We start from the raw sequence: 27,852 nt of genomic DNA, 5'->3' as shown, positions 1-27,852 counted from the left end.
TATGTAGTATCGTAGACGTAAGTGTGTGGCTGTAAGTTCCCTCTTGTGGTATTGAGTGGAATGTTCAGGCACTGAGAAGTGCATTGTGGGAATGGGTGGGTAGGAAGTGGACAAATAACTGACATGTTTTGGTGAAAATAAGAGGCAGAACAACAGTAGATCTACTTCCTAACATGTGGCAATTGTGTTTCTGTGTGATTTACAGTGTTGTTTGCACACTTAATACACATTTAAAAGTATCAGAATGATGTGGCTTTAGATTAAAGGATTAGTTCACTTCAGAATTAAAATTTGCTGATAATTTACTCACCCCCATGTCATCCAAGATGTTCATGTCTTTCTTTCTTCAGTGGAAAAGAAATGAAGGTTTTTGAGGAAAACATTCCAGGATTTTTTTCCATATAGTGGACTTCACTGGGGTTCAACAGGTTGACGGTCCAAATGTCAGTTTCAGTGCAGCTTCAAAGAGCTCTACACGATCCCAGACGAGGAATAAGAGTCTTATCTAGAGAAACAATCGCTCATTTTCTAAAAAAATAAAAATGTATATACTTTTTAACCACAAATGCTCATCTTGCACAGCTCTGAGATGCGCCACGCACTGCGTAATCACGTTGGAAAGGCAAACTCCATCTCATTTTCTCCTCCAGCTTTAAAATCGTCCGACAACATTGTTTTACCTCATTTTGTAAAGGCCCTTTGACTTAGTCTTTGCACATTATCTTTGGAGACACTGGATCAGTACTTCCGCCTACGTCACGTGTGACCTTTCCAACGTGATTACGTCGTGTGTGGCGCATCGCAGAACAGTGCAAGATGAGCATTTGTTTTTTTTTTTTTTAGAAAATGGCCGATGGTTTCTCTAGATAAAACCCTTATTCCTTGTCTGGGATCATGTAGAGCTCTTTGAAGCTGCACTGAAACTGACATTTGGACCTTCAACCCGTTGAACCCCAGTGAAGTCCACTATATGGAGAAAAATCCTGGAATGTTTTCCTCAAAAACCTTCATTTCTCTTCGACTGAAAGTGAACTAATCCTTTAAAAAAATATAAAAAGTGAATGTCATTTATTTGAAACACTTTTAAAGCAAACTATTTGTCCAAATGCTTGTTGATGTGATGACCGTAAATGTGTCTGTGTTCATGAATGAAGATGTTTTCTGATGAGTATTAACTGTCTCTCTGCAGTGAAAGAGGAGCCGTGCAGCAGGCCGGCCGTTCACGAGTGTTTAGGGGAGGTTCTGCGTGTTTTGCGGCAGGTAATCAGCACGTATCCTCTGCTGAACACCGTGGAAACACTCACCGCAGCTGGAACTCTTATCTCAAAGGTCAAAGGTCAGTCATGTTTTAACATAAGGACTTCATTTCTATCATCTATCATTTATATCACACAACCGCAATAAAAAGGAATATAAGCAAATTATATTAAATTAAATGAAACTTTAAAGGGGGGTTAATCAATATAAATTTCAAGTAATTTAGAGAGTTTTTAGGCACAAGTCCAACAGCCATATTAAACTCAACCCATGTCATCGGTTCATTCCTCTCACACTCTCATGATCGCAAACACATCAACATGAAGCAAATAATTCAGCACAAACATGAGCAAAGCCACAGTATATACCCAAACAGCAGCTAGCACACAACTAGCATCTAATCCTCTGAAGGAAAAACACATATAGTATGCAGACATGAGTAACTGAAGTACAGGTGTTTCCATTTTTTTCCTCTAAATGTGATGTCACTTCTAGTTTTATTTGTTATCAAAGCAGAAGCACACGTTTGTTTTAGATGAGATGTGACAGTAAAGTTGTTCTCTTCTCTGTTTGTCAGGGTTCAGTTATGAAGGCACGACTGACGCTCAGAAGAAAGACTTTGAGAAGGCCATCGAGACCATTGCCGTGGCCTTCAGCAGCAAGTAAGAAACGACGTTCTGCTTTCACAGATTACCTGCTCATTTTCTTTATTTTAAATTATAATATAATTATATTAAATATGATTAAATAAATAAATATTAATTATATGTATTTGATTATGTTTTAATTGTGTATATATGTACTAAATTAAAATATTATTAATACAATTAATTTTATGTAATATGATATTATTTTAAATATATATAAGTCTGTGTAGATATATATGTCCCTAAAAGCCACTTATAATATTGTTAAAGTTTAATTATATATATATATAAAATTACATATAATTAAACTTTAACTACATTATAAATGTTTATATATATAAACATTTAATATATTACTTTATATATTATTATTATTCAAATATTTCAATATATAAATATATCATTATATTAAATAAATATTAATTAATTAAATATGCATTTTATTATATTTTAATTATATACATGTATAACTAAATTAAAATATTATTTTAAATTCAATTAATTTTATGTAATATAATATTATTTTTTACATTTTATATATATATATATATATAAACATTTAATATATTACTTTATATATTATTATTATTATTATTCAAATATTTCAATATATAAATATTATTTAAAATAAATTAATGTGATGTAAATCCCCATATATATATATATATATATATATATATATACATACAAAGATAACTTATAATGTTCATCATTTTCCACCTTGTCTCTAAAATTTCTGTAAATATTTTTGGCTCTGTGACAAATTGCTTTTGTTTCTCTATTGTAAGCTGCTTTGGATAAAAGCACCTGCTAAATGAATAAATGTAATGTAAGTGTAGAATGAAACTTCTTTTTTTTTTGTGCTGTACCTTTAAGACCTCTTCTGTAACGCCCTCTTCACATGTGACACTCTCACTACTCTGCATTGACCCTCATAACATCCTTGTCTTGCACAACCAAATGCAGATTTTATCTTAGAATGATTAATGAAAAACAGAGAAGAAGATTTTCATCTCTTTAATACGATACGATATCAAAAAGAACAAGCTACGATATAATTCAGTTGTTTTAATCTAAAAGATTAAATAGAGAGGAAATGAACACTTTTCTGTTTTTTTCTCATGCTTCATTAATCTTACATGTGTCCTATAGAGTTTTAGAAGAGATCTCTACAGTGTCTCAAACTGTACTCAGATTCACCAGTATGAACTCAAACATTTCTCAACAAATGATTTGAGCTGCTCCACATTCACTTTATAGCTCTATACTCTTACTAGACAAGAAATATTGACTCATTTGTGTCTTTTTTATTTATTTTTCTATAAGAAGAAACATCTGAGACTGAGTTGATAATTGAGAACTTCATTAAGTCTATAAAAGTCTGAGTATTTTCTCTCTCTGTCAGTGTTTCAGAGTTGTTGATGGGAGAGATTGACAGCAGTACTCTTCTGTCCCTGCCGCCGACAGAAAAGAGCAGGGTGAGTGTGTGTGTGTGTGTGTGTGTGAGTGTGTGTACGCAGTGCGGATGTTGTTAGAAGTGTGTGTGTGGGTCGCTTCCTGAGTTGTCTTGCAAGCATATTGTTTCCTCCACACCTCTATACAGACGCAAGTCTTCAAGAAACACTTCTCAGAACATCACTGATGACAAATGAATCATTTTGACTGTCCAGAAGAGCCACTAAAATTGTTTCCCAGAAATTTCACAGAAATTAAAATGCACTTTACCATAGAGTTGTTTGTCAAGCTACTTTGAATCTGAATTTTGCCAAGCGAAATGCTAGTCATTATTTAACATAGTTCAAAAAACATTTTTAAAAAAGCACAAGCTACGAACCAAAAGTAGTAAAGTACATTGAACATACATTGGCAGTGTTATTTTATAAATATAACTATTCAGTGATATAATTTAGTTTTGATTCAACATTATATCTAACATCTAACATGTCTTTTTTGAAAACATTATATGTAAAAGATAATCATTTAAATAATGATTAATAACTAGAATATGCTAATAAACATAGAAATGAACTGCAGCATTTAACAAAATATTTCAGTACATAAAAGAAGACCTAATGTTTTATTTTTAGTCAGTTCACTTACATTCATTTCCCAGGATGCAGAGAGTTCGTGAGTTCATGAAAATCTAGTATCTAAATCATTAAAATGTAAAATTAAAATAATACATACTTTTTTTTATGAAAACAATCTAAATAAAACACTTTAAAATATTTTATGTTTACCTGCATGTCATGTGACCTTTAATTAACATCAGAGGAACTTAAATTTTTGTTAAATTATTAGCTTAAAATCTCAGGACAACTTCAAGAAAGGGTTTCAAGCCTTCGGCTTGGGAATTCGTGTTCAAGTGAATCATTACAAATGAATTGATTCACTAGAATGAATCTGATTTACAGTGCGAGAGCATTTTACGAGAGTGTGTTTGATAACCGCCTCCTCTAAGGTAATATCAGTCCCTAAAAGGTGAAGTAATACTGCAACGGAAGAGCCAAATCTACCCAACAGCCCTCAGAAAAGGAAGTGATAAGACTACTGTCTCACCGCATGTATCTGATGTTGACCTCGGCACCGTGAAATTACAATCCACCCTGTTTAATTTCATAGTGCATGTTATTTTCAAAAAAAGAAAATATGTAATAAGTTGCCGTGCCTCTGTCCTGTGAATGTGTGCAGTCTATGGAGGACCTGTACAGGGTGTCATCAGGTCAGGGTCCTGAAGGAGGAGGAAAATACGACCATCAGGACTGCAGTGAGTCAATCACTCTTTTTATTGTCTTTAGTTATGAGCAGAACGGCATACCAACTTCTGTTTTTGAAAGTACACAGTATGCATAGTGTGCAGAGCGTTACTGACAGACTGGGAAGAGAGGAGCTGAATATGAGGAAAATAATGAACATTCAAACATGAAAACCTGTTCTAGTAGAGCCCATAAACAACATCAAGAATTGTAAAAGGGCATAATATGGCCTTTTAAAAATATAATAGGCAGTACACAGTATACACTGCTCAGTATGTAGTATGCATCACTCTCGTATTCCATTCTGAACACTATTTTTCATTTAAAAGTGTTATTTGTTCATATATGGGATGGCTGATGTTTAGCATGTGTGTCAGCAGTGAGTCCACAGGAAGTTGATATTCTCCTGCAGCGCAGTGAAGGTGGTGTGGATTCGGCTCTGAATTATGCCAAATCTATCGCCAAATACATGAAGGACATCATCTGCTACGTAGACAAGAGAATCGCTCTCGGTAATGCCACACTGTTTATTTTACTGGTGATTTTTGAAATCCATGTGTTTTTACTGTCATAAGCATTTCAACTGACATTTTAATGGCTTCTGGTAATAACTTGAACAGCCCATCTAGACAGATGCATTTAAAAACCATCCAGTCGAACATTGAGTCATATTATGACTCTTTTACTCTTGTTTTTCTGTCACAGAGAACGAGTTTTCTAAAGGTCTTCAGAGACTCTACCAGTCCTGCAAACAAAACATCATTCAGGTAAATCAGTGTGTTTCGCTTGTGTTTCAGTTGTGTTTCTGCAGATTGAAATGACACTAGTGAAGCTTATGTTGTAAAAACTTTAAAGATTACCCAGACAGTGAAAAATCATCTTAAAAGTCATTAAAACACCATAAAACTATCATAAAATACCTTAAAAGTGATCAGTACAATTTTAACAGTATCTTCCAAGTACATTAAATATAGAATAAAGGTCATATAGACTATTTTTAAGTTATGTTTATGATAATTTTATAGTGTTTTAGTCATTTTTGAACAATGTCAGTCGAATTTACAGTCGACTTTTTTTTTTACTGAAAAAAAAACAAACAGAAAAGGAAAGATCAGAGTTTGAATGGATCATGACAGAATTATCATTTTAATTTAAATACAGAGTTATCATTATCATACCACAATATTTTGTAATATCACATGCTTACAGTATACAGCATATGGTAAAAGAGGTTTCTCAATCTTCTCTCTCTCTCTCTCTGTCAGGATCACATGCCGCTGTTGTCTATCTTCTCTCTGGCTCTCGAGCAGGACTCAGAGCAGAGCTGCGGTTTACAGCAAGCCACAAATAACATCTACACACACTCGTTTCTACAGGTACCACACCACCTGCTCTGGCAACACACATTACAGCAAGATGACAGTGTGAAAGTATATTTGCAAAAGTGGGTGAAGCAAAGGAATGTCTGGGTCATATTTCACCGCTAAATCAAAAGAAAAAAATAATAATTATATTTTGAAAAATAATTATAAATCTGTTTTTAAATATTTGTATAATACAATAAATATTGTAAATATTGTATTTAAATTTATTATTTATATGTAGTATTTCACTCCTTATTTAAAAGAAAAAATGTGAAAAAATAAATTATAAATCTGTATTTTTTACAGCAAATGTTGTATTTAAATATATATATATATATGTTTATATATATAATTTTATTATATATATTATTTATTTTATTATTATTCCAAATAAATAAATAATAAATTAATAAAAGTATTTATTATTATGTATGTTTTATTATATTATATTATTATATATATTTTTTAAAAATATTTTTTAAATTAAAGCCTAATTTTTGGATCATTACGAAGCTTTTTTTTTTTTTTTTTTTGCATTATTTCCCATATGACATTTTAATTTCTCATTTCTCATTTGTGACCCTGGACCACAATACCAGTCATAAGTAGCACGGGTATATTTGTAAATTATCGATTTTTCTTTTATGCCAAAAATCATTAAGTGAAGATCATGTTCCATGAAGATATTTTGCACATTTCCTTCTATAAATATATAAAAAATGTATTTTTGTGAGTGGATATGCATTGCTAAGGACTTCATTTGGACAACTTTAAAGGTAATTGTCTGAATATTTAGATTTTTTTTGCACCGTCAGATTCCAGATTTGTATCAAATAAAATGTATCTCGGCCAAATATTGTCCTATCCTAACAAACCATACATCCATGGAAAGCTTATTTATTCAGCTTTCAGATGATGTATGCATCTCAATTTCAAAAAATTGACCCTTATGACTGGTTTTGTGGTCCAGGGTCACATTTATTTCTTTTGAGATTCTTTTGTTCTTGGCAGGTTTTGTGAGATTCACCAAAGTAAGTCTAATGAAAAAAACAAAAACAAAAAACAAATGAAATTAAACCTTTAAAAGATTCTTTCCCTATCTCTGTCTTGTTCAGCCCATGACACAGCGCAGACAGGAACATGAGAAGAAGCGCAGAGACATTAAAGAGCAGTGGCAGAGAGCCAAGAGAAAACTGGTAGAAATTCATTCCTCCCTTAATGAACTAAATGACTCATATGTATATCTGTGTTGATGCTTTAAAGATTTGTGTGTTTTTGTGTTCATCAGGCTGATGCTGAGAGTAACCTCCGCAAGGCGCGTCATTTGTACATGGGCCGCTGTGAGGAGTATGAGAGAGCTCGGACAGTAGCCAATAAGGTTGAAGAGGAACAAAGCGGAACAGGAAGTGGCTCAACCACTAAAGCCCTGGACAAGAAGAGACGACTAGAAGAGGAAGCACGCAACAAGGTCAGCAAGCTCAAACAGGAAATGATCTAACGTGAGCTAATCTCACACATTTTGTGTTAGGTGAATGTGACTTTGCTTTTGCGGTCACGTGCAGGGAACCAACATTTTGTTGCATAGATTGACGTTAGATTCTCTTTACAGGCATCATCTCCTACATTTTATTTTTGTTATAAATAATTATTTAAATTTTTTCTCTGCAATTTATTTATTTTTTCTCTGCAATTGATACATTATTGTAGTATTTGTGGAGTTGCCTTTAATTAATTTTAAAAAAATGTTTTCAGCAGCATTTGTGCCGGATTCACAAAAACAATCAAGTCGACTAATTAGTTTTCAATTAGTTATCAAGTCTCGTGTGTGTTTGTGTCCACAGGCGGAGGAGGCCGAGGCAACATATCGCACCTGCATCGCTGACGCCACGACTCAGCAGCAGGAGCTGGAGGACATGAAGGTGAACGTGCTCAAACAGATCCAAGAACTCATCAGACAGACAGACCAGATCCTGCGAGCGGTGAGAGTCATATATGTCTTTATTTGTGTATAAAATGTAGGATCATTTTAGGATTTTGATATTATTTTCATGACAATTAAAGATATTTTTATTGTAATGAAAACCTCCATTCCCATTGTTTTAATATGAAAAAAGTGACTTAAGTGAAATTGTTCCCAAAAACGTTATGCCCAAAGACTTAAGCCCAAAGTATACATCGGTAGTCCACGTTCTGTGGAGATCGTGATGTAATTTTCCTCATCGGAAGGTAGGGATAATTGTCAACTTTTCGCACAAGTTTTGGTGACGCAGTATATTGCCAGTTGTGTTTACATGCATGTTTGTTAACTTAGCCTATCGTGCTGCTTTCTGTGTCAGAGGCGGAGGTGGAGCTCAGGCAGCTCCTCCACACACACACACACACACACACACACACACATAGGCTATGTTTCACTCCACTTTTAGACACGCACTCGCAAATTTCCTTAAGAACTTCCCCTCAAAGGGGAATCCCCGCCGCCATTTTGAAGCGCATTCCACTTCGTGAAGTGGACGAGGGAAATTTATATGGGCAGACCCTCGTCCCCTCGATTTTGACCGAGGGAGCGAGTCTACACCGATGTACACTTTAAGCAGCTATACATCCCACAATTCAACTTGATTGTGACGTCACAGCAGATCGCGCTTAACTGAAGTGTATGATATATTAATAATTTTGAGAATTAAACGCATAATGGTGTATAATATATTAATTAGAGATTTGAGATTTAATACTTGTAGCTACCTTATGTTCACAAAGGTTATACTATTGATATTTTTTTTCCCGTACCTATAGGATTTTATATATTTTCTCCAACAACTTATATGCATATAGAATAGTGCATAAAACAAATTCATAAGTAATAAAGGGGTTTAAATAATAAATCAGCTTCATAGCGAATTCCAAGTGATTAAGGGAAATGATATTGAGCCACTCAAAATCACCTCAAGGGAAATTCCTTTACCTCAACAGCCCTGTCGGGAGGATCTCTGCACACCATCCGTGTGCAACCCATTTTTTGTGACCGTATGGATGTTGCACATACAACAACACATGCGCAAGGTGAATGTTGAGACAGAAGAGTCCACTAGGTGGCAATAGGCACAGTTGTGATGTACTGTGCAGTAGTTGAAGAAGACTTTTTGTTTTGGTTCTTGTTCTAAACATTGGCTGCATCCAAAATCGCATACTCTCTTGAGTAGGTACTTATTTTTAGTAAGTAATTACTTCATGACGTCTAAAAAAAAATCTGTTCCATATAGTATGAGTGTGTGTAGTATGAATGTAAACTAGATTTGCAATGTTGTCATTATCACGTGACCTATCAGAGTCAGATGCGTCGCTTCACTGCCAAAACACACTGTTTTTGTGTGTGTCCCTTTAAATGCAAATGAGCTGCTGCTTCCGGCCATCTTTCCAGAAGAGGGCGGAGCTTTAACAGCTCGTGCTTCAGTTGTTCAACAACAACAAAGCTGGAGAATCTCATGCAGCTAAAATGACAAATTCCATGGCCTCATGGGATAGTAAAGTGTCCATCGTATGCACAGTTCAGAATCTCGCCGGAAGTAGTAGGTCATCCGGGTACTTTCTGCCTACTCTTCAAGACGTACATCTTTTTTCATATACTGTTTTTTGCCTACTATATGGTAGAGAAGTATGCGATTTCGGATACAGCCTTTGCATGCAATGGCCAGGGTTGCCAGGTTTTCACAACAAAACCCACCCAATTGCTACTCAAAACTAGCCCAATCGTGTTTCGGGGGCTCCCCCGATTAAAATCGTGTTCCAGGAGGTAAAATCCGCGTTTTTGGTGGGGTTCCTGTGGTTAAAATTCACATTCCAAAGGCTAAATATCATGTTATTTGGGGTCGCTTCAACCCACGGAGATGAAAAACAACCCAAGGCAACAGTGTTAAAGTAGCCCAATTCCCCAGGAAAACCGTGGACTTGGCAACACTGGCAATGGCAGATCCGCTACTTTTCTTCTTCTGTCCTTCCGAGCGAATGTCCTGTAAATGACATGACTCAGTGCTGCCCTCTGATGTCTGGTAGGGTATAAAAAGCAATTGTACTGTGTGTCAACTGCGTTCATCTGTACTCGAGTATACTTGTGAAAGCTGTGTGGATACGACTGTGTAAAATATGCTGAGGACTTTAAAGGGGTTACAAGGTTTACAAAGGGTTGTAAGTAATATTTGCCAAAAACTGTATTTGTACCGTATACTGTATTTGGGACACACAAATCCTAATCCTGCCTACCTTTTAGGACATCTGGTATGTGAATAGGGATGATTGTGTTTAATGAATCCTTTTTCTCTCTGTCCAGTGCACCATCTCCTACTATCAGACGATGCATGTGCAGACAGCAGCGCTGCCGGTGCATTTCCAGACGCTCTGTGAGAGCTGTAAGCTGTATGATCCGGGTCAGCAGTACGCTTCATACGTCAAAAACCTGCAGCTCCGCACAGACCTGCCCCTACAGTACCAGTTTGAGCCGTACTCTGCGTCCAGCCACCAGTAAGACAACTTCCTTCCTGTTAGAACAAGACTGTATTCAGAATGGAATACTTAGCATACTACACTGTTGTCACATGACCTCACTTTGCATGTTTAATTTACAGTTGATGTTAGGGCTGCATGATTTATCAAAATAAAACCGGAATTGAGATATGGCTTTGTTTGATTATCAAATCATAAAGGCTGGGATTTAATTAGATAAATATAATTTAAACCATCAACCATCTTCTCAAACTAGTAAAAGTGCTTATAATAAAGTAAAATTTTCTGCTAAAATAAAAGCTTGATGATTTAACAATTGAAAATTAATTTTACAATACTGTAATTTATTATTATTATTTTTAAATACTCAATTTTACAGTGAATTATTACAATAGTAATATATCTTATTTTTTCTTATTTTGTTCCATATTATTTATTAATTTTATTTAGTAATAATAATAATTATTATTATTATTTTATAGTCATATTGATATATAATCATAGATTTGGGCAAAATTGTACAGCCCTACAAACAAGCGCAGCAAACCTGGATTTTTTTGGTAAATCAAATGTTAAATATCAGTGGCAATTTTTATCAGAAAAATCTTCTCCCCTCAAATCGTGCAGCCCTAGTTAATATTACTTCCGGTTCATTTGTGTATTGAGCGCAAATGCTTGAAATTACATGCAGTAACATACTGCATGTAATTTAGAATGTGTTGCAATAAGGAAATGATGAAATCATTTTTATCCTAATCAGGCATGTTCGAACCCGGAACAACAGCCTCTCTAATGACCAGCGGCAGAACAGCTCTGAAGCTCCGCCCACCTCAGAGGAGGCGGGATTTGGAGAGGCCGCTGTGGTTAAACAAAGACGAAGTCAAGGTCAGTTTTACATACAACCCGAATTCCGGAAATGTTGGGACGTTTTTTTTTTGTAATTTGAATAAAATGAAAGCTAAAAGACTTTCAAATCACATGAGCCAATATTTCATTCACAATAGAACATAGATAACATAACAAATGTTTAAACGAAGAAATTTTACACTTTTATCCACTAAATGAGCTCATTTCAAATTTGATGCCTGCTACAAGTCTCAAAAAAGTTGGCACGGGGGCAACAAATGGCTGAAAAAGCAAGAAATTTTGAAAAGATTCAGCTGGGAGAACATCTAGCAACTAATTAAGTTAATTGATATCAGGTCTGTAACATGATTAGCTATAAAAGGTATGTCTTAGAGAGGCAGAGTCTCTCAGAAGTAAAGATGGGCAGAGCTGTGAAAGAGTGCGTAAAAAGATTGTGGAAAACAATGTTCCTCAACGTCAAATTGCATCTACAGTGCATAACATCATCAAAAGATTCAGAGAAGCTGGAGAAATCTTTGTGCGTAAGGGACAAGGCCGAAGACCTTTATTGGATGCCCGTGGTCTTCGGGCCCTCAGACGACACTGCATCACTGATCGGCATAAATGTGTCAATGACATTACTAAATGGGCCCAGGAATACTTCCACAAACCACTGTCGGTAAACACAATCCGCCGTGCCATCTGCAGATGCCAACTAAAGCTCTATCATGCAAAAAGGAAGCCATATGTGAACATGGTCCAGAAGCACCGTCGTGTCCTGTGGGCCAAGGCTCATGTAAAATGGACTTTCAAAGTGGAAAAGTGTTCTATAATCAGACGAGTCCAAATTTGACATTTTTGTTGGAAATCACGGACACCGTGTCCTCCGGGCTAAAGAGTCTACTGAAAAGAAGAGTAGATGCTACACCATGGTAAACATGCCCCCGTCCCAACTATTTTGAGACCTGTAGCAGGCATCAAATTTGAAATGAGCTCATTTTGTGCCTAAAATTTCTCCGTTTAAACATTTGTTACGTTATCTATGTTCTATTGTGAATAAAATATTGGCTCATGTGATTTGAAAGTCTTTTAGTTTTCATTTTATTCAAATTTAAAAAACGTCCCAACATTTCCGGAATTCGGGTTGTACAATAAATGAACCAAAATCAGCTTTTAGGGGCCACACACACAACATATCTTCTTACCTTATAAACAGAAGAGATTGCTGTCAGTGTGATCACCCCTTCAGGCTGTTTTTATCATTGCAGTCACAATATTTAGGGTATTTGATGTGAATTGTCATTTTAAAATGAATAGATTGATTATGTGGACATATGTGTTGTGATTTGTCATTGCAGGTAGAGACCATCATCAAGCTCATAAGTCCTGGCCATCCACATTGAGTGACACGGACAGTGTTGGTCCAGGAAGTGGACTGGGCTCTCCGACCTCCAGCACAGGTACGAAACACAACCAGATCAGTCTGGTTTATTGTTTTATTGACCTTTCAGCATTAATACAGATTCTTGTTCTTACAGTGAAACATCAGTATTAAATAGACCAACAACTTAAGAACAATCTACACAAAAAATAGACCAATATTTAGAATATTCAATCTAACATTCACAATCATTTAGGAGTCTACACATAAAGAAACTTGGTGACTTCCGATATCTCTCAGTTCAACACCTCGGGATGGTTTACAATAATATTGTATAATGTTTTGGTCTCAGGTGACATCTCAAAACCTTCAAGGCCAGTTTCTGCAGCCACCTTGTCGTCTAATGAGGATTTAGAGGAGAGAGACGCCGTCATGACCCCGTTTGAACAAAGTGAGTGACAGATTACAGTTCAAGGAAACATTAAATATAAATACCCAGAGGGACTTTTTTATTGCCCCAGACTTGAGTGCACACTTTGCAGATCTGAGCACTGAAGCAATCTTAAGATCTCTTCTGAAGGAGGAAACACATGTGAGATTACTGGGGTCTTTTTCTAAGAAGAAACATCTGAGAAGCAGGAGACTTAAGCCAAAGTCTCAATTTGCTCTCCATTTAAAGGGATAGTTCACCCAAAAATGAAAATTCTGTCATCATTTACTCACCCTCAGGTTGTTCCAAACTTGTATACATTTTTTTGTTATGTTGAACACAAAGGAAGATGTTTTAAAGAATGTGGGAAATTGAACAGTTCTGGGGCACCATTGACTTCCATAGTGATTTTTTTTCCCTACTATGGAAGTCAGTGGTGCCCCAAAGCGGCCTGGTTACAAACTTTCTTCAAAATATCTTCCTTTGTGTTCAACAGAACAAAGAAATTTTTAGAGGTTTGGAACAACCTGAGGGTGAGTAAATTATGACATAATTTTCATTTTTGGGTGAACTATTCCTTTAAGACAAGACACTACAGACAGAATCACTGTTTTTCATGCACTGGCCAATTTTGAGATTTTGGGCTATTTTGCTTCTATAACGTGGAAAGAAAGCATCCAAAATGACTGAATTGGTACGGTAAAATCGATGCTAACTTTTCTGTCCATACATTGTATACAATTGACAGCTGTCATTCAGTTATGGCAATGGGTGCGCGGTGCGGTGCTTAAAAAAGGCATAATGGGCACTTTAAACTCATTGCAGTCTAGGAGAAACAATAATCTTGTTTAGTAGATCTAGTATATAGTCATGATATATGATGAGTGTGTCTGGATGTTTGTTGTTTTTTAGGTATAAATGGGATTGAACCGGAAAGCGTGACGCCCACTGGACCTTTCAAAAATGTGGGATTGTCCAAAGCTGCAAAAACCCATCGGCTGCGCAAGCTGCGCACGCCATCAAAGTGCAGAGAATGTGACAGCTACGTTTATTTCCAGGGCGCAGAATGTGAGGAGGTGAGACTGACCGATGCATTTATGTTTTTGACAGTATCAGACAAAACTGTAGATGTATAATACCTGCAAATCAACTGTATAAAACAATATTATTGTGCGCTAGATCACTGATGTTGAACGACAAGTCAAGTCACATTTATTTTTATAGCGCGTTATACAGAAGGACACGACAATAAGGACTACATGTATTTATTTACATGTATATTTGTATATTTATATATAATTTACATTATATATAAATATTTTATATAGAAATATAATATATTTTTGTTAAATATATACATGCATGTATACATAATAAATATACACAGTTCACATATATTGTGTAAACACAAACTTTTCATTTGGATGCAATTTTATATATATATATATATATATATATATATATATATATACAGTCAAACCAAAATGTATTCAGACACCTTGAACATTTCATTCATTAATACAGTTTATTCACTATAGTTTAAAAAAATGCTAATAAAATATGACAAGATCTCAGAGTTAAACTGTGTCAGAAAAAATTTATCTTAATTATGTCAGATAACACTTAAGCAAAACATGGTCAGGTCAAAGTGTCTGAATAATTTTTGGTTCCAAATTTTTATCAGTTTTACTGGTAGTCCACTGTATGAAGAATTTTTTGGTATAATATGTCACAGTTTATTTTGCTATCCTCGCTTACAGAAATGAACTATAGTGTCCTGCACCCACTAGTAAAAATATATCAAAAATGTCTGAATAATTTTTGGTTTGACTGTATATATGTATAAATAAATATATATATATATTACCCTGGACCACAAAACCAGTCATAAGGGTCAATTATTTTAAATTGAGATTTATACGTCATAAGCTTTCTATTGATGTATGGTTTGTTAGGAGGACAATATTTGGCTGAGATACAACTATTTGAAAATATGGAATCTGAGGGTGCAAAAAAATCAAAATACTGAGAAAACCGCCTTTAAAGATGTCCAAATGAAGTCCTTAGCAATGCATATCCACTCACAAAAATACATTTTTTATATATTTACGGTAGGAAATTTACAAAATATCTTCATGGAACATGATCTTTACTTAATATCCTAATGATTTTTGGCATAAAAGAAAAATCGCTATTTTTGACCCATACAATGTATTGTTGGCTATTGCTACAAATATACCCGTGCGACTTATGACTGGTTTTGTGGTCCAGGGTCACTTTTTCTTTTCTTTTTTTTTTTACAGACAGTGTTGCAAAATTCAGTTATGAAACAACTTCATTTTCAGCCGTAAAGCAGCTCTACAGAAGACAATATTGTCATTATTCAGCTCAATTCAGTTCCGGTTTTGTTCTCATCGGATAGTATCAGTGATGAACTTGTGTGTGTTTGTGTGTCAAGTGTTTCCTGGCGTGTCATAAGAAGTGTCTGGAGTCTCTGGCCATCCAGTGTGGTCATAAGAAGCTCCAGGGTCGTCTGCAGCTCTTCGGCCGCGATTTCTCTCAGGTCCTGCAGGGTGACGTGGAGGGCGTTCCCTTCATCATCAAGAAATGCATCACAGAGATCGAGAGGAGAGCGCTCAAAATGAAGGTGCGACAGGAAAGCTTTGAAAAGAATAAAGTTGTTCCTATTTTTTCCCTTTGATTGGTTTGAATGTTTACATCTGATAAATGCATTATAAATGTGCTGTTTGCTCATTGCTTCATTTGCATATAAAATTTGAAACAAAATAGCAAATAATCTACTTTATACATTATATGCATGTGAGTTATGCACATAAATTCATGGTTAATTGTATCACTTCATGATAATCTTGTTACAAGGTTGCAAAAGTTGCAAAGTTTTGATCAATTAGAGGCCTAAGAAATTTGCATTTCAAATATGACACACTTGGGTTTATAGGGTTAATGCTCTCTTTGCATGTCTTCAGGGAATCTATCGTGTGAATGGCGTGAAGACCCGTGTGGAAAAGTTGTGCCAGGCATTTGAGAACGGCAAAGAGCTGGTGGAGCTCTCGCAGGCGTCTCCACATGACATCAGCAACGTGTTAAAGCTCTACCTGAGACAGGTGAGTCACCTGACACAGGCAAACACAAATACAAGCTTACACATATGTATTATAAAGACGTCTCCTGTTCATTTTGCAGACTGATATGTGAGTGAAAATGATCATCTATAGCAACATATTTGCTAAATGAAACCCAATATTTGTTTCTTACTCATTTTGGGTTCTCATCCCAAAAAGAGTGCCTGTTTTGCACTAGCATGGCACTTTCTCACAACATATGATGTGTGTTTTGTAGCATTTTTGCTTTCAAGTCTTATATTATCCCTTTATCACTAGAAATGATTCTCACATGTATGACATGCCTAATCCTGAATTTCAACATTAGAATTATGGGCAGTGACAGGAGAAAATACAAACACATCTGTGGGTGTTTTACTACATCCAAACAGCGCCAGAAAATTACAGATTTTGTGCAAAAGCTTATTTATTTATAGACTTGTGTTTTAAGTAAAGTTATTTGACATTAAAGGCACAATATGTAGGATTTTTGCATTAAAATATGCAAAACCCACTAGCACAGTTGTATATTTTGTTCACTTGTGTACTTACATTATCCCAAATGTTTCGAACAATGTTTAAATCCAGAGAAATGCATAATTTTAACCAGTGTAGCGTCCCGTGTCATTGTGTCTCCTGTCAATGACGCCATATTCGCGTTATCCTTGGTTTCCACTTTTACTGCCGAGAAACATAAGTACGGGTGGGTACGTTCAAATGTACTTTTAGTATGATTGTTTTGAACACATGAAACTGCACTGCATTACCCCACCATTTAATTCGACAAATAAAGTGACATGTATGAGTAGTAATTTAGCATTAACATTACATTACTTCTGGCTAATTCATTAGAATGAAATAAAATCATGTGATCAAACATAACGGTTATAAAAAAAGTCCTGTCGGATTGATTTCCATCAGCAGTGGAGGTGAAAATGACAACTCCCATCATTCCACACTCCTTCACAGCATCATCAAGCTAAGCCTATGTTATTGTTTTGCATATGGGACCTCTAGTGGCGAAAATTACATACTGTGCCTTTAAATGGAGTATTTGAACATGTTTTTCCACTCGTTTGCAGATTATAAGTTTAATGATACATTTTGAATACTTCTTGTCATTAAAACAGAAACGTTTGACATTTAATATTCACTATATTGCCAAAAGTATTGGGACACCCCTCCAAATCATTGAATTCAGGTGTTTCAATCACTTCCATGGCCACAGGTATATAAAATCAAGCACCTAGGCATGCAGACTGCTTCTACAAACATGTGTGAAAGAATGGGTCACTCTCAGGAGCTTAGTGAATTCAAGCGTGGTACCGTGATAGGTTGCCACCTGTGCAATAAGTCCATTCGTGAAATTCCCTCACTACTAAATATTCCACGGTCAACTGATAGTGGTATCATAACAAAGTGGAAGCAATTGGGAACAGCAACTCAGCCACGAATTAGTAGACCACGTAAAATCACAGAGTGGGGTCAGCGCATGCTGAGGCGCACAGTGCGCAGAAGTCGCCAACTTTCTGCAGAGTCAATAGCTACAGACCTCCAAACTTCATGTGGCCTTCAGATTAGCTCAAGAACAGTGCGTAGAGAGCTTCATGGAATGGGTTTCCATGGCTGAGCAGCTGCATCCAAGCCTTACATCACCAAGTGCAATGCAAAGCGTCGGATGCAGTGGTGTAAAGCACGCCGCCACTGGACTCTAGAGCAGTGGAGATGTGTTCTCTGGAGTGACCAATCACGCTTCTCTGTCTGGCAATCCGATGGACGAGTCTGGGTTTGGCGGTTGCCAGGAGAACGGTACTTGCCTGACTGCACTGTGCCAAGTGTAAAGTTTGGTGGAGGGGGGATTATGTGTGGGATTGTTTTTCAGGGGTTGGGCTTGACCCTTAGTTCCAGTGAAAGGAACTCTTAATGCTCTCAATGCTACCAAGACATTTTGGACAATTCATGCTCCAAACTTTGTGGGAACAGTTTGGGGATGGCCCCTTCCTGTTCCAACATGACTGCGCACCAGTGCACAAAGCAAGGTCCATAAAGACATGGATGAGCGAGTTTGGTGTGGAGGAACTTGACTGGTCTGCACAGAGTCCTGACCTCAACCCGATAGAACACCTTTGGGATGAATTAGAGCGGAGACTGTGAGCCAGGCCTTCTCGCCAACATCACTGCCTGACCTCACAAATGCGCTTCTTGAAGAATGGTCAAAAATTCCCATAAACACACTCCTAAACCTTGTGGAAAGCCTTCCCAGAAGAGTTGAGGCTGTTATAGCTGCGAAGGGTGGACCAACTCCATATTAAACCCTACGGATTAAGAATGGGATGTCATTAAAGTTCATGTGCACGTAAAGGCAGGCGTGCCAAAACTTTTGGCAATATAGTGAAGGTGCAGGGCTGTGTAATAATTGACATCATATCACAGATGCTGTTGATTGACATTAAGATGAAAATGCTCCTGTAATAGACCAGCGTTGTGGTATGTTTATCGTCTCTGTCTCCTCCTCAGCTCCCAGAGCCCATCATGCCCTTCCGTCTGTATAATGATCTGATGGGACTAGCGAAGGAAAGCCTGAACTCAGAAGGCTCGGAGGCCGGTGAGGGGGTGAAAAGCCCAGAGCTGGTGGATCGTGGGTCAGAAACGGAACCAGAGGTGCTGACCTTAGTGCAGAAACTCAGAGAGCTGCTGAAGCGGTTGCCACATGCTAACATCTCCACGCTGAAGTACATCGTCCGGCACCTGCGCAGGTGAGATTCTGATCCTGCAGATTCATAACCTACGACAGGGTTTATAAACCCCTCGTGATTCACAGATGAACTGAAGGGGATTTATGAGATTGTGATTAGAAATGTCAGTTCCAAAGTATGTATAATTTTTAAAATTAAAGGTATAATATTAAAAAAGTCTAAATATTGACACTTTGCTCTGAACTGTTTAAAAATGTACAAAAACAATGATCATTTTTTTTTTTTTTTTTTTTTTTTTAGTATCAAATAATGTATTGGTTATCATAATTATAGAAAGGCTGGAACTTTACTAAATCTTAGGGGGATACTTTAATAATAATAATAATAATTAATTAATTTAATAATTCAATAATAAAAAATATAAACATTTTTATTAATTACTAATTAATATTTTAGAACAATTAAAAAAAACTAATATTTTGATGATTTAACTTTTAATATATTAATAATTTAAGTTTTAAAGTATGTATAATTCTTAAAATTAAAGGTATAATATTAAAAAGTCTAAATATTGACACTTTGCTCTGAACTGTACAAAAACTGTACAATAAAATATTTTTTTCATGTATCATAAAATATATTGGTTGTCATAATTATAGAAAGGCAAGGAACTTTACTAAATCTTAGGGGGATACTTTATTTAATAATAATAACAATTAATTGAATAATTCAATAATAAAAAATATAAACGTTTTTATTAATTACTAATTAAGATATTATAATATTTTTTTAATGTAATATTTTGATTATTAAGTTTTAATATATTAATAATTTAAGTCTAATAATTTAATAATTTAGGTGAAACTTTAATATTTTAATAATAAAAAAAATAAATCTGTAATAATTTAAGTCAGGTGTTCAGAAGACAAAAAAAAACAAGGCATGCAAAATAATTTGGTAGTTGACAAATAACATGAAACTATTATTTTTTAGCATTTTCATATATGAGAGCATGTATTTTAGGTCCTGTAACTGGTCGGCATTTTAAGTTGCATTAAACTGCATGAATATAAAAACAAAAAAAAGTTTCTTAAAATAGTCACTGCTTGAAATATCAAGTACGCAAACTGCCGTTTTATAGATTTGTCATAAGTGTGCTGAGAATATAAATCATCACAGTATAATGTCTTGTTTTCTCTCTCTCAGAGTGTCAGAGTTGGAGCAAGATAATAAAATGAGCGCTAGTAATTTAGGCATCGTGTTCGGCCCGACCCTGATGAGACCCAAACCCACCGGAGCCACGGTGTCGCTCTCTTCTCTGGTGGATTACCCTCATCAGGCTCGCATCGTAGAGGCTATGATCGTCTTCCAGCAGAACATCTTCATCTCCTCTTCCTCAGTCAGTTCTCCAGCTCAGAGCCAGGTCTGCACACAGTCACTGCTAACATGTGATGTAGTACACGGGTTTATACGGGAGTGTCAGTGATTGAGGATTGATGTGGTTCAGTCACAGCACACTTCTGATGCACATCTTCTCCTCCATACAGGACTGTGAGACTGGAGCTCACGAAGAGCCAAACAGAGCCGATCTGGAATGTGGTGAGAGAAATATATATGAGAAATAATAAATATGAAATAATTTAAATAATTTAAAAAAAATTAATATATGAATATTATAAAATATGTTTCATGCTTGGGTTTGCAAATTAAGTGGGATATGTATTAGAAATATTATAATTAAAATGAATAAATATTTAAATAAAAACTTTATCTTTATTATTTTAAATATTAGTATTATAAAATGTGGATTGGTTTTTTTTTGAATGAAGAGGATCTGGACTGTGGTATATATATATATATATATATATATATATATATATATATATATATAATTACAAGTTGAATTTAAAATTTTTCTTTTTAATATTTTATATATGAATGTTATTATAAAATAATATTTTGTATCCATAGGCTTGTGAATTAAAAATTAATATTAGGATTAGAGTTAGGAATATTATTAATATTATTTATATATTGTTATTTATTACAAATTGAAGTTAAGATTTTTATTTTTAATATTTTATATATGAATGTTATAAAATAATATTTTGTATCCATAGGCTTGTGAATTAAAAATTAATATTAGGATTAGAATTATGAATATTTATATAGCATATAAAGAAATATTAGAATTTGTATTTTACATATTGTTTTAAATATTTTACATATAAATGTTATAAATGTTGTATCCATAGGTTTATGAATTAAAAATGAATATTATTTATATAGCATATAAAGAAATATAAGAAATTTTATTTTACATATTGTATTTAATATTTTTATTTTTAATATTTTACATATAAATGTTATAAAATAATATTTTGTATCCACTGGGTTGTGAATTAAGAATTAATATTATGATTAGAATTAGAAATTGAAACTGTATTAGGATTTAGTAGTTTAGTTGTAATTATTTTAATGCCTTTTTATTCTTTTAATTGCAGATGTTCATCATATTGCAGTTCAAGTCGCAATATTTGTTAAAAAATCCTCAATTTTTTCGAAATAAATTGTGCTGTCTTACTGTTGAACAGGTGTCTTGTTTTGTCTGTCTTCAGGTCATTCAGTGGACTCCTCTGGTTCTCAGGAGCGTTCGCTGGACTCAGACTCTGACGTGGAGGATCTGGGCAGAGGAAGCAGACAGCGCCCTCCTCTGGTGAGTCAGGAGAGTGAGACCAGCACAGAGGACGACCAGATGAGTCCCAGAGCGAGTCTGGACCTGAGCGGACTCGTTCCAGAGACCATCCCAGAGCAGACCACCGGTACAGACCCGCAGTCAGACGATACAGAGGAAACCAACTCCGAGCAGGTCTCAGATCAGTAAGACGAGGGAGGCATTAGGCAGGCCAAAATATTAGAAATGTGTTCTTTCTGTATGTATATGTTAATTTCCCAAAAGTCAGAATAACAACATTTATTTACATTTACAGTTTTGACTGACAGGCAAACTGATTTGACCTCTCAGTGACCTCTGACCTTTTTTTTTAGAACGGAGATCAGTGTAGTTTCAAATATTGGCTGATATGAACTGGATGTTCATATAATATCAGTCTCTTTATTCAGTATAACAGTACATCTGTGCACTAGTCTGCATAAACCACAATAATTACTGTCCTTCAGGAACAAACATAAACGTCATTATTATTTAATACAAATTCAAGGCGAGTCAGTGTGTAGATATTAGAAGTCCTTTGCATGAAGTCTCAATATATATTTTGATAGGGATATATAGGAACTTTTAACATTTTGATATTTATTATAGTTTCTTCTATGCACTGGAGATTTTCTTTTGTTTATTGACAAAGGAGCATAAAATGATGTTACGGTTAAATGAACTAACGGTCGCGCTGCTGGTCAGTGCTGGAGTAATGCTTTTTGCAGATGTCTCTTCCAAACATCTGCTTCATTTGTAATAGTGTGTGTATTTCATAAATGATGGTAGGATGGTTGTTCCCGCAGGACTGTACTGTGTAACCAAATACAGTGAGATCTTCCTGGGACTGTAGCTTCATCTGAACCATGTTAACAAAAGCTCTCTGACCACTTGACTTCATTGATGACATGTTGACTTAGTTCAAATCCATTTTGTACATTCTGAAACTGTATATATTTCAAGGAAACATTTATGCCTAATAAGACTATAATTTCTATTATATTTGCAATTAATAATTTACTTTGTAAACTTTTTGCCATTAATGTAAAATGTTCACAAAACCCTAATAAAATCATTCATGAAACAAAAATTGATTTTTTTTTTTTTTATTGTTTTGCAAAAACAAACAAAATCCAAGATTGAAGTTTTAGGAAAATTAAATTCAAAATTGTTGCTGTCCATCACAAGAATCCCATTATAAAACAAAAGAACATGAGAATTAATAAATATTTAAAAAAAAAAAAAAACTTTATTATTTTAAATATTATAAAATGTTGCTTGGGTTTTTGAATTAAGAGGATCTGGAATGTGGTTTATTATATTATATATATATATATATACACACACAGTTGCAAGAAAAAGTATGTGAATCAATTGGAGAATCTGTGAATGAATAATTTTAACAAAATAAGAGAGATCATACAAAATGCATGTTATTTTTTATTCAGTACTGTCCTGAGTAAGATATTTTACAATAAAGATGTTTATATATAGTCCACAAGAAAAAAAATAGCTGAATTTATTAAAATAACCCCATTCATAAGTATGTGAACCCTTGATTCTTAATACTGGTTACCTGGATGATCCACGACTGTTTTTTTGTTGTGTGATGGTTGTTCATGAGTCTCTTGTTTGTCCTGAGCAGTTAAACTGAGCTCTGTTCTTCAGAAAAATCCTCCAGGCTCCTGCAGATTCTTCAGTTTTCCAGCATCTTCTGCATATTTGAACCCTTTCCAGCAGTGACTGAATGATTTTGAGATCCGTCTTTTCACACTGAGGACAACTGAGGGACTCAAACACAACTATTAAAAAAGGTTCAAACATTCACTGATGCTCCAGAAGGAAACACGATACATTGAGTCAGGGGGGTGAAAACTTTTGAACAGGATGAAGATGTCCACATTTTTCTTTTTTTGTTTAAATATAATTTTTCTTCATTTAGTACTGCCCTTCGGAAGCAACAGAGGATAGTTACATGTTTCTCAGAAGACAGATTAAGTACAATTTACCTTGATCTTCGAATTCAAAAAGTTTTCACCCCCCGACTCTTAAAGTGTCATGTTTCCTTCTGGAGCATCAGTGAATGTTTGAACCTTTTTTAATAGTTGTGTTTGAGTCCCTCAGTTGTCCTCAGTGTGGAAAGACGGATCTCAAAATCATTCAGTCACTGCTGGAAAGGGTTCAAATATGCAGAAAATGCTGGAAAACTGAAGAATCTGCAGGACCTGGAGGATTTTTCTGAAGAACAGAGCTCAGTTTAACTGCTCAGGAACAAACAAGAGACTCATGAACAACCATCACACAACAAAAAAACAGTCGTAGATCATCCAGGTAACCACACACAGTGTTAAGAATCAATGGTTCACAAACTTTTGAACGGGGTCATTTTAATAAATTCAGCTATTTTTTTTCTTGTGGATTATATGTAAACATCTTATTCAGGACAGTACTAAACAAAAAATAACATGCATTTTGTATGATCTCTTTTATTTTTTTAAAAATTATTCACATTTTCAGATTCTGCAAGTGGTTCACATACTTTTTCTTATATTTTATTTATTTATTTATTTATTATTTATTTTTTTAGGAGTGTAATGATACCCTCGTCACATATTTCAAGGAAACATATCTAATCTATAATTTCTACTATGAATAATTTAGTATTAATTTAAATTAATTTAATAATTTAGTATTTTTTGCCATTAATGCCTTAAAATATTCATAACATCATGATAAAAACCATTCATGGAACAAAAATTGATTTATTTTGTTGTTTTGCAAAAACAAACAATACAAAATTCAAGTTTTAGGGAAATTAAATTCATAATAGTTGCCGTCCATCACAAGAATCCCATTATAAAACAAAAGAACATGAGACGCAGTGAAAAGCCCGTCACATCTAAGCTTGACGTTAAAGAAAAATAAAAGCTTGGTCTTCACTGTACGAGTCTGTACGTGATGTATCGTCCAGCCGTCTCACTGGGCCGGATGATCTTCACCACCTGTTGGACAGAGAGCCACGCCTATAATACTTCAAACTATATGATACTCTCTTTCCATGATAGTGAATGTGAAGTGCTCCAGATTTCAACTTACACAGAAGTTTTCAGATAAAATGATTTTCTCACCTGCCCTCGTTTCAGCCCAAAATATCGTGCCACGGGATCTCCAGACTGAATTCTGGGTAACTGGCTCTCCTTCAGTTTACTGACGACAGTCAAGAAAAGCTGGTAACAGGTGACGTCACAGAGGAGCCACGTGTGAAATGTGTGTGTTGAAATACTTTCTCATATCTCAGTTTAACATGTGGTCAGCAGTGAGTGAGTTTGGAGCAGGATGACCTGCTTTTCTGACCAATGGCAAGTACATTTTGGTAATCAGTTTGACACTTTAGAAGTGTAAACGCACTTCAGATCTGGATACTATCTGGCCAGCAGCTCTGTCACTTCCTCTTTTGTCATAACGATGTGTTCAGGGACCAACTGCAAGAGATCATAGCAAACAATTAAAGATTTCCTGATTTTTAGAATGAATAATGAAATATTTTAAATTATATTTAAAATATTTATATTCATAATATTATTAGTACTTTAACATTTATTAGAATTTAGTAGTTTTTGTTCATTTATCAGCAGATGTTAAACATTCGTCATCACAGTCCAAATCGCAATGATTTAATAAATTATTTTTATATTTGTAATATTTATATTACTAATGTTCTCAAGTACTATACGCTTTAGCATTTTAAATATTCATATAAAATACTTTTATTAATGTAAGAAATCTCAATGATTTTTTAAATAAATGATCATTTTTATATTCATAATATTTATATTATTAATGTTCTTAAATACTATATGCTGTAATTAATATTTTAAATATTCATATAACACACTTTGTGCAATTTAATATTACAAATCTCAATGATTATTTAATAAATAATCATTTTTATATTCGTAATTTATATTATTAATGTTGTAAATACTGTATATTTAATATTTCAAATATTCATATTAAAATATCTTTTGTGCAATGTTTGTTAATATAACAAATCTCAATATGATTTAATAAATAATTTTTATATTCATAATAAGTTCTTAAATACTATATGCTGTAATAAATATTTCAATTATTCATATAAAATACTTTTTGTGCAATTTAATATAACATCTCAATGATTATTTAATAATAATAAAATGTATATTATTAATGTTGTAAATACTGTATATTTAATATTTTAAATATTCATAAAATCTTTTGTGCAATATTTGTTAATATAACAAATCTCAATATGATTTTTTAATAATTAATTTTTATATTCTTAATATTTATATTCATGTTGTAAATACTATGCTTTAATATTTTAAATATTCATATTAAAATATCTTGTGCAATATTTGTTAATATAACAAATCTCAATATGATTTTTTAATATTTTTTATATTCATAATAGTATTATTAAAGTTCTTAAATATTATACACTAATATTTTAAATATTCATATTATAAAATATTGTGCAATATTTGTTAATATAACAAATTTCAATATGAATTTAATAAGTAATTTCTATATTCATAATATTTATATTTTTAATGTTCTTAAATACAATATGCTTTAATATTTTAATATACTAATAATTTGATTGACAAATAATTTTTAGACAGAATTAGAATTTAGTAGTTTTTGTTCTTCTAACAGCAGATATTCATCATATCACAATCTCAATGTGATTACACAATTCAGATAATATATTTGGGTTAGACAAAGAATGTTTATTATGCTTCTCTTTTACTGTAAAAGAAGCAAAAATAGAGCCTGTGTTTTGCGTGTAACAGTGGAAGTGAAAGCGTCTCACCTCATGCTCTGTGATGTTTATTAGCAGCTCTTGCTGTAGAAACTGTTCCAGGATGTATTTTGGTGCCATGTCAACTAAAGACTGCAAAACAATCATCATCATCAGGTCAACTCATACCATCCATCTGCTTGCTTGGCATCTGATCAGCTGTTTTTAAGGCTCCAGGTGAGACAGAGTTTGTATCGTACCTGTTTAGCAGATGGCGTCATGCCCGTCTGGACTACGATAATGGCCCGAGTGATGTTTTCTTCCTGCATCCGCTGGCAATACATCTTAATGGTCTTGATGCCCACTTTAGGCTCCTCTGCGTGGATGCAAAACACTCTGATAAGCACATTTGAAACGTTCAAAGTCACATGGACTCGTGCATCAGATCTCACCTGGAAAGAAAACAAACATCTGGTCGGTGGGGTCGTCGTTGTGGGCGACCAGCACGGTGAGATCCGTCCGTCTGGGTCGCCCCTCACTGGGCCTGTCACCGAACTGACCTTTAAATTCATCCAAGGTCTGGTCCAGCTCATCCTGGGTCACCAGAAACCCTCGATCATGGCAGAGCTACGGCAGAAAACAACGTTAATGTGAGATTTGCTTGTTTTCTGCAATATTAATGCAGCTTATGCAAATGCAGCTATATAACATCCCAAATTATACTGTGAAAAATTAATGTAATACGTGTAATATATTGTTGAAGATTATTAAGAAGATATTTTGAAGAAAATGGGTAACCAAACAGTTGATGAGCCCTATTGATTTCAATAGTATGGAGAGAAAAAAAAATACAATGGAAGTCAATGGGGACCAGCAACTGTTATTCGTCAGAATATCTTCCTTTGTGTTCAGCAGAACCAAGAAATTTATGCAGATTTGGAACAACTTGAGGGTGAGTAAATGATGACAGAATTTTCATTTTTGGGTGAACTATCCCTTTAAGATCACGTGTTTAATGTTATCAACCAGCAAACGGGTTATAAATGGAGAACAGCTACATTCACACCTGCATTATGGTCTTGCGAATTTTCCATAATCGATAAGTCTCCTCCTCATCGTCCATTAGCGCGTTTTACTGATCACACAGTCCTAAAACACTCTGCTTTTAAACTACGCGCGCTTCGTTTCATCAGTCACGTGCTCACAGTGGAAGCGAAGGACCCCTGGATGGCGTCTAATTCATTGCCAGGCACAAAATAAAGCTTAATCAAAATAAAAACCAGTGGTTTCACCGCATAACCATGACTAGCTATAACGTTACAGAGATAAGATCAATTATTTACATAATTTTTTTTAAATA

General features: G+C 34.5%; 2 protein-coding genes across 4 annotated transcripts in view; one reads left to right on the top strand and one right to left on the bottom strand.

Moving 5' to 3' along the window:
- arhgap45a (Rho GTPase activating protein 45a) overlaps window positions 1-22,799 on the top strand; it is a 35,939-nt gene extending 13,140 nt beyond the window's left edge. For both annotated transcript variants that reach the window (XM_051868340.1, XM_051868347.1), the window contains exons 3-23: window positions 1,190-1,336; window positions 1,835-1,919; window positions 3,310-3,382; window positions 4,596-4,671; window positions 5,041-5,172; window positions 5,366-5,427; window positions 5,926-6,036; window positions 7,140-7,220; window positions 7,313-7,492; window positions 7,866-8,003; window positions 10,349-10,539; window positions 11,282-11,406; window positions 12,726-12,827; window positions 13,101-13,199; window positions 14,091-14,254; window positions 15,637-15,825; window positions 16,166-16,303; window positions 18,818-19,056; window positions 20,203-20,419; window positions 20,544-20,595; window positions 21,615-22,799. In XM_051868340.1, coding sequence (XP_051724300.1) covers window positions 1,190-1,336; window positions 1,835-1,919; window positions 3,310-3,382; window positions 4,596-4,671; window positions 5,041-5,172; window positions 5,366-5,427; window positions 5,926-6,036; window positions 7,140-7,220; window positions 7,313-7,492; window positions 7,866-8,003; window positions 10,349-10,539; window positions 11,282-11,406; window positions 12,726-12,827; window positions 13,101-13,199; window positions 14,091-14,254; window positions 15,637-15,825; window positions 16,166-16,303; window positions 18,818-19,056; window positions 20,203-20,419; window positions 20,544-20,595; window positions 21,615-21,880 — 2,867 coding nt within the window. In that variant the 3' untranslated portion in view covers window positions 21,881-22,799. The remainder of the gene's footprint in view (window positions 1-1,189; window positions 1,337-1,834; window positions 1,920-3,309; window positions 3,383-4,595; window positions 4,672-5,040; window positions 5,173-5,365; window positions 5,428-5,925; window positions 6,037-7,139; window positions 7,221-7,312; window positions 7,493-7,865; window positions 8,004-10,348; window positions 10,540-11,281; window positions 11,407-12,725; window positions 12,828-13,100; window positions 13,200-14,090; window positions 14,255-15,636; window positions 15,826-16,165; window positions 16,304-18,817; window positions 19,057-20,202; window positions 20,420-20,543; window positions 20,596-21,614) is intronic.
- A 1,652-nt stretch (window positions 22,800-24,451) lies between these two features.
- On the bottom strand, window positions 24,452-27,726 carry polr2ea (RNA polymerase II, I and III subunit E, a). 2 transcript variants are annotated; one of them, XM_051912884.1, is made up of 7 exons: window positions 27,559-27,726; window positions 26,945-27,119; window positions 26,753-26,868; window positions 26,565-26,645; window positions 25,133-25,191; window positions 24,838-24,916; window positions 24,452-24,732 (listed from the first exon to the last, which is right to left on the bottom strand). In XM_051912884.1, exons 1-7 carry the CDS (start codon window positions 27,613-27,615, stop codon window positions 24,646-24,648), a joined length of 654 nt encoding a protein of 217 aa, XP_051768844.1. In that variant the 5' UTR covers window positions 27,616-27,726; the 3' UTR covers window positions 24,452-24,645. The 2 variants fall into 2 exon arrangements, with proteins under 2 accessions (XP_051768844.1, XP_051768854.1); XM_051912894.1 differs by having other exon boundaries at window positions 24,452-24,711.
- Window positions 27,727-27,852: the final 126 nt, after the last annotated feature.

The sequence above is a fragment of the Ctenopharyngodon idella genome, chromosome 2 (assembly GCF_019924925.1).
Source record: "Ctenopharyngodon idella isolate HZGC_01 chromosome 2, HZGC01, whole genome shotgun sequence".
Taxonomy (NCBI): domain Eukaryota; kingdom Metazoa; phylum Chordata; class Actinopteri; order Cypriniformes; family Xenocyprididae; genus Ctenopharyngodon; species Ctenopharyngodon idella.
The sequence above is the reverse complement of the archived record's forward strand: the minus strand, read 5'-3'. Positions and strand labels throughout refer to the sequence as shown.

Coding starts and splice junctions, on each gene's coding strand:
- polr2ea (XM_051912884.1), bottom strand. CDS start 27,615: ATGGACGATGAGGAGGAGACTTATCGATTATGGAAAATTCGCAAGACC. Junction 27,120..27,558: donor TTCGCAAGACCATAATGCAG/GTGTGAATGTAG, acceptor TTTCTGCCGTAG/CTCTGCCATGATCGAGGGTT. Junction 24,733..24,837: donor TTGGGCTGAAACGAGGGCAG/GTGAGAAAATCA, acceptor GAAGTATTATAG/GCGTGGCTCTCTGTCCAACA.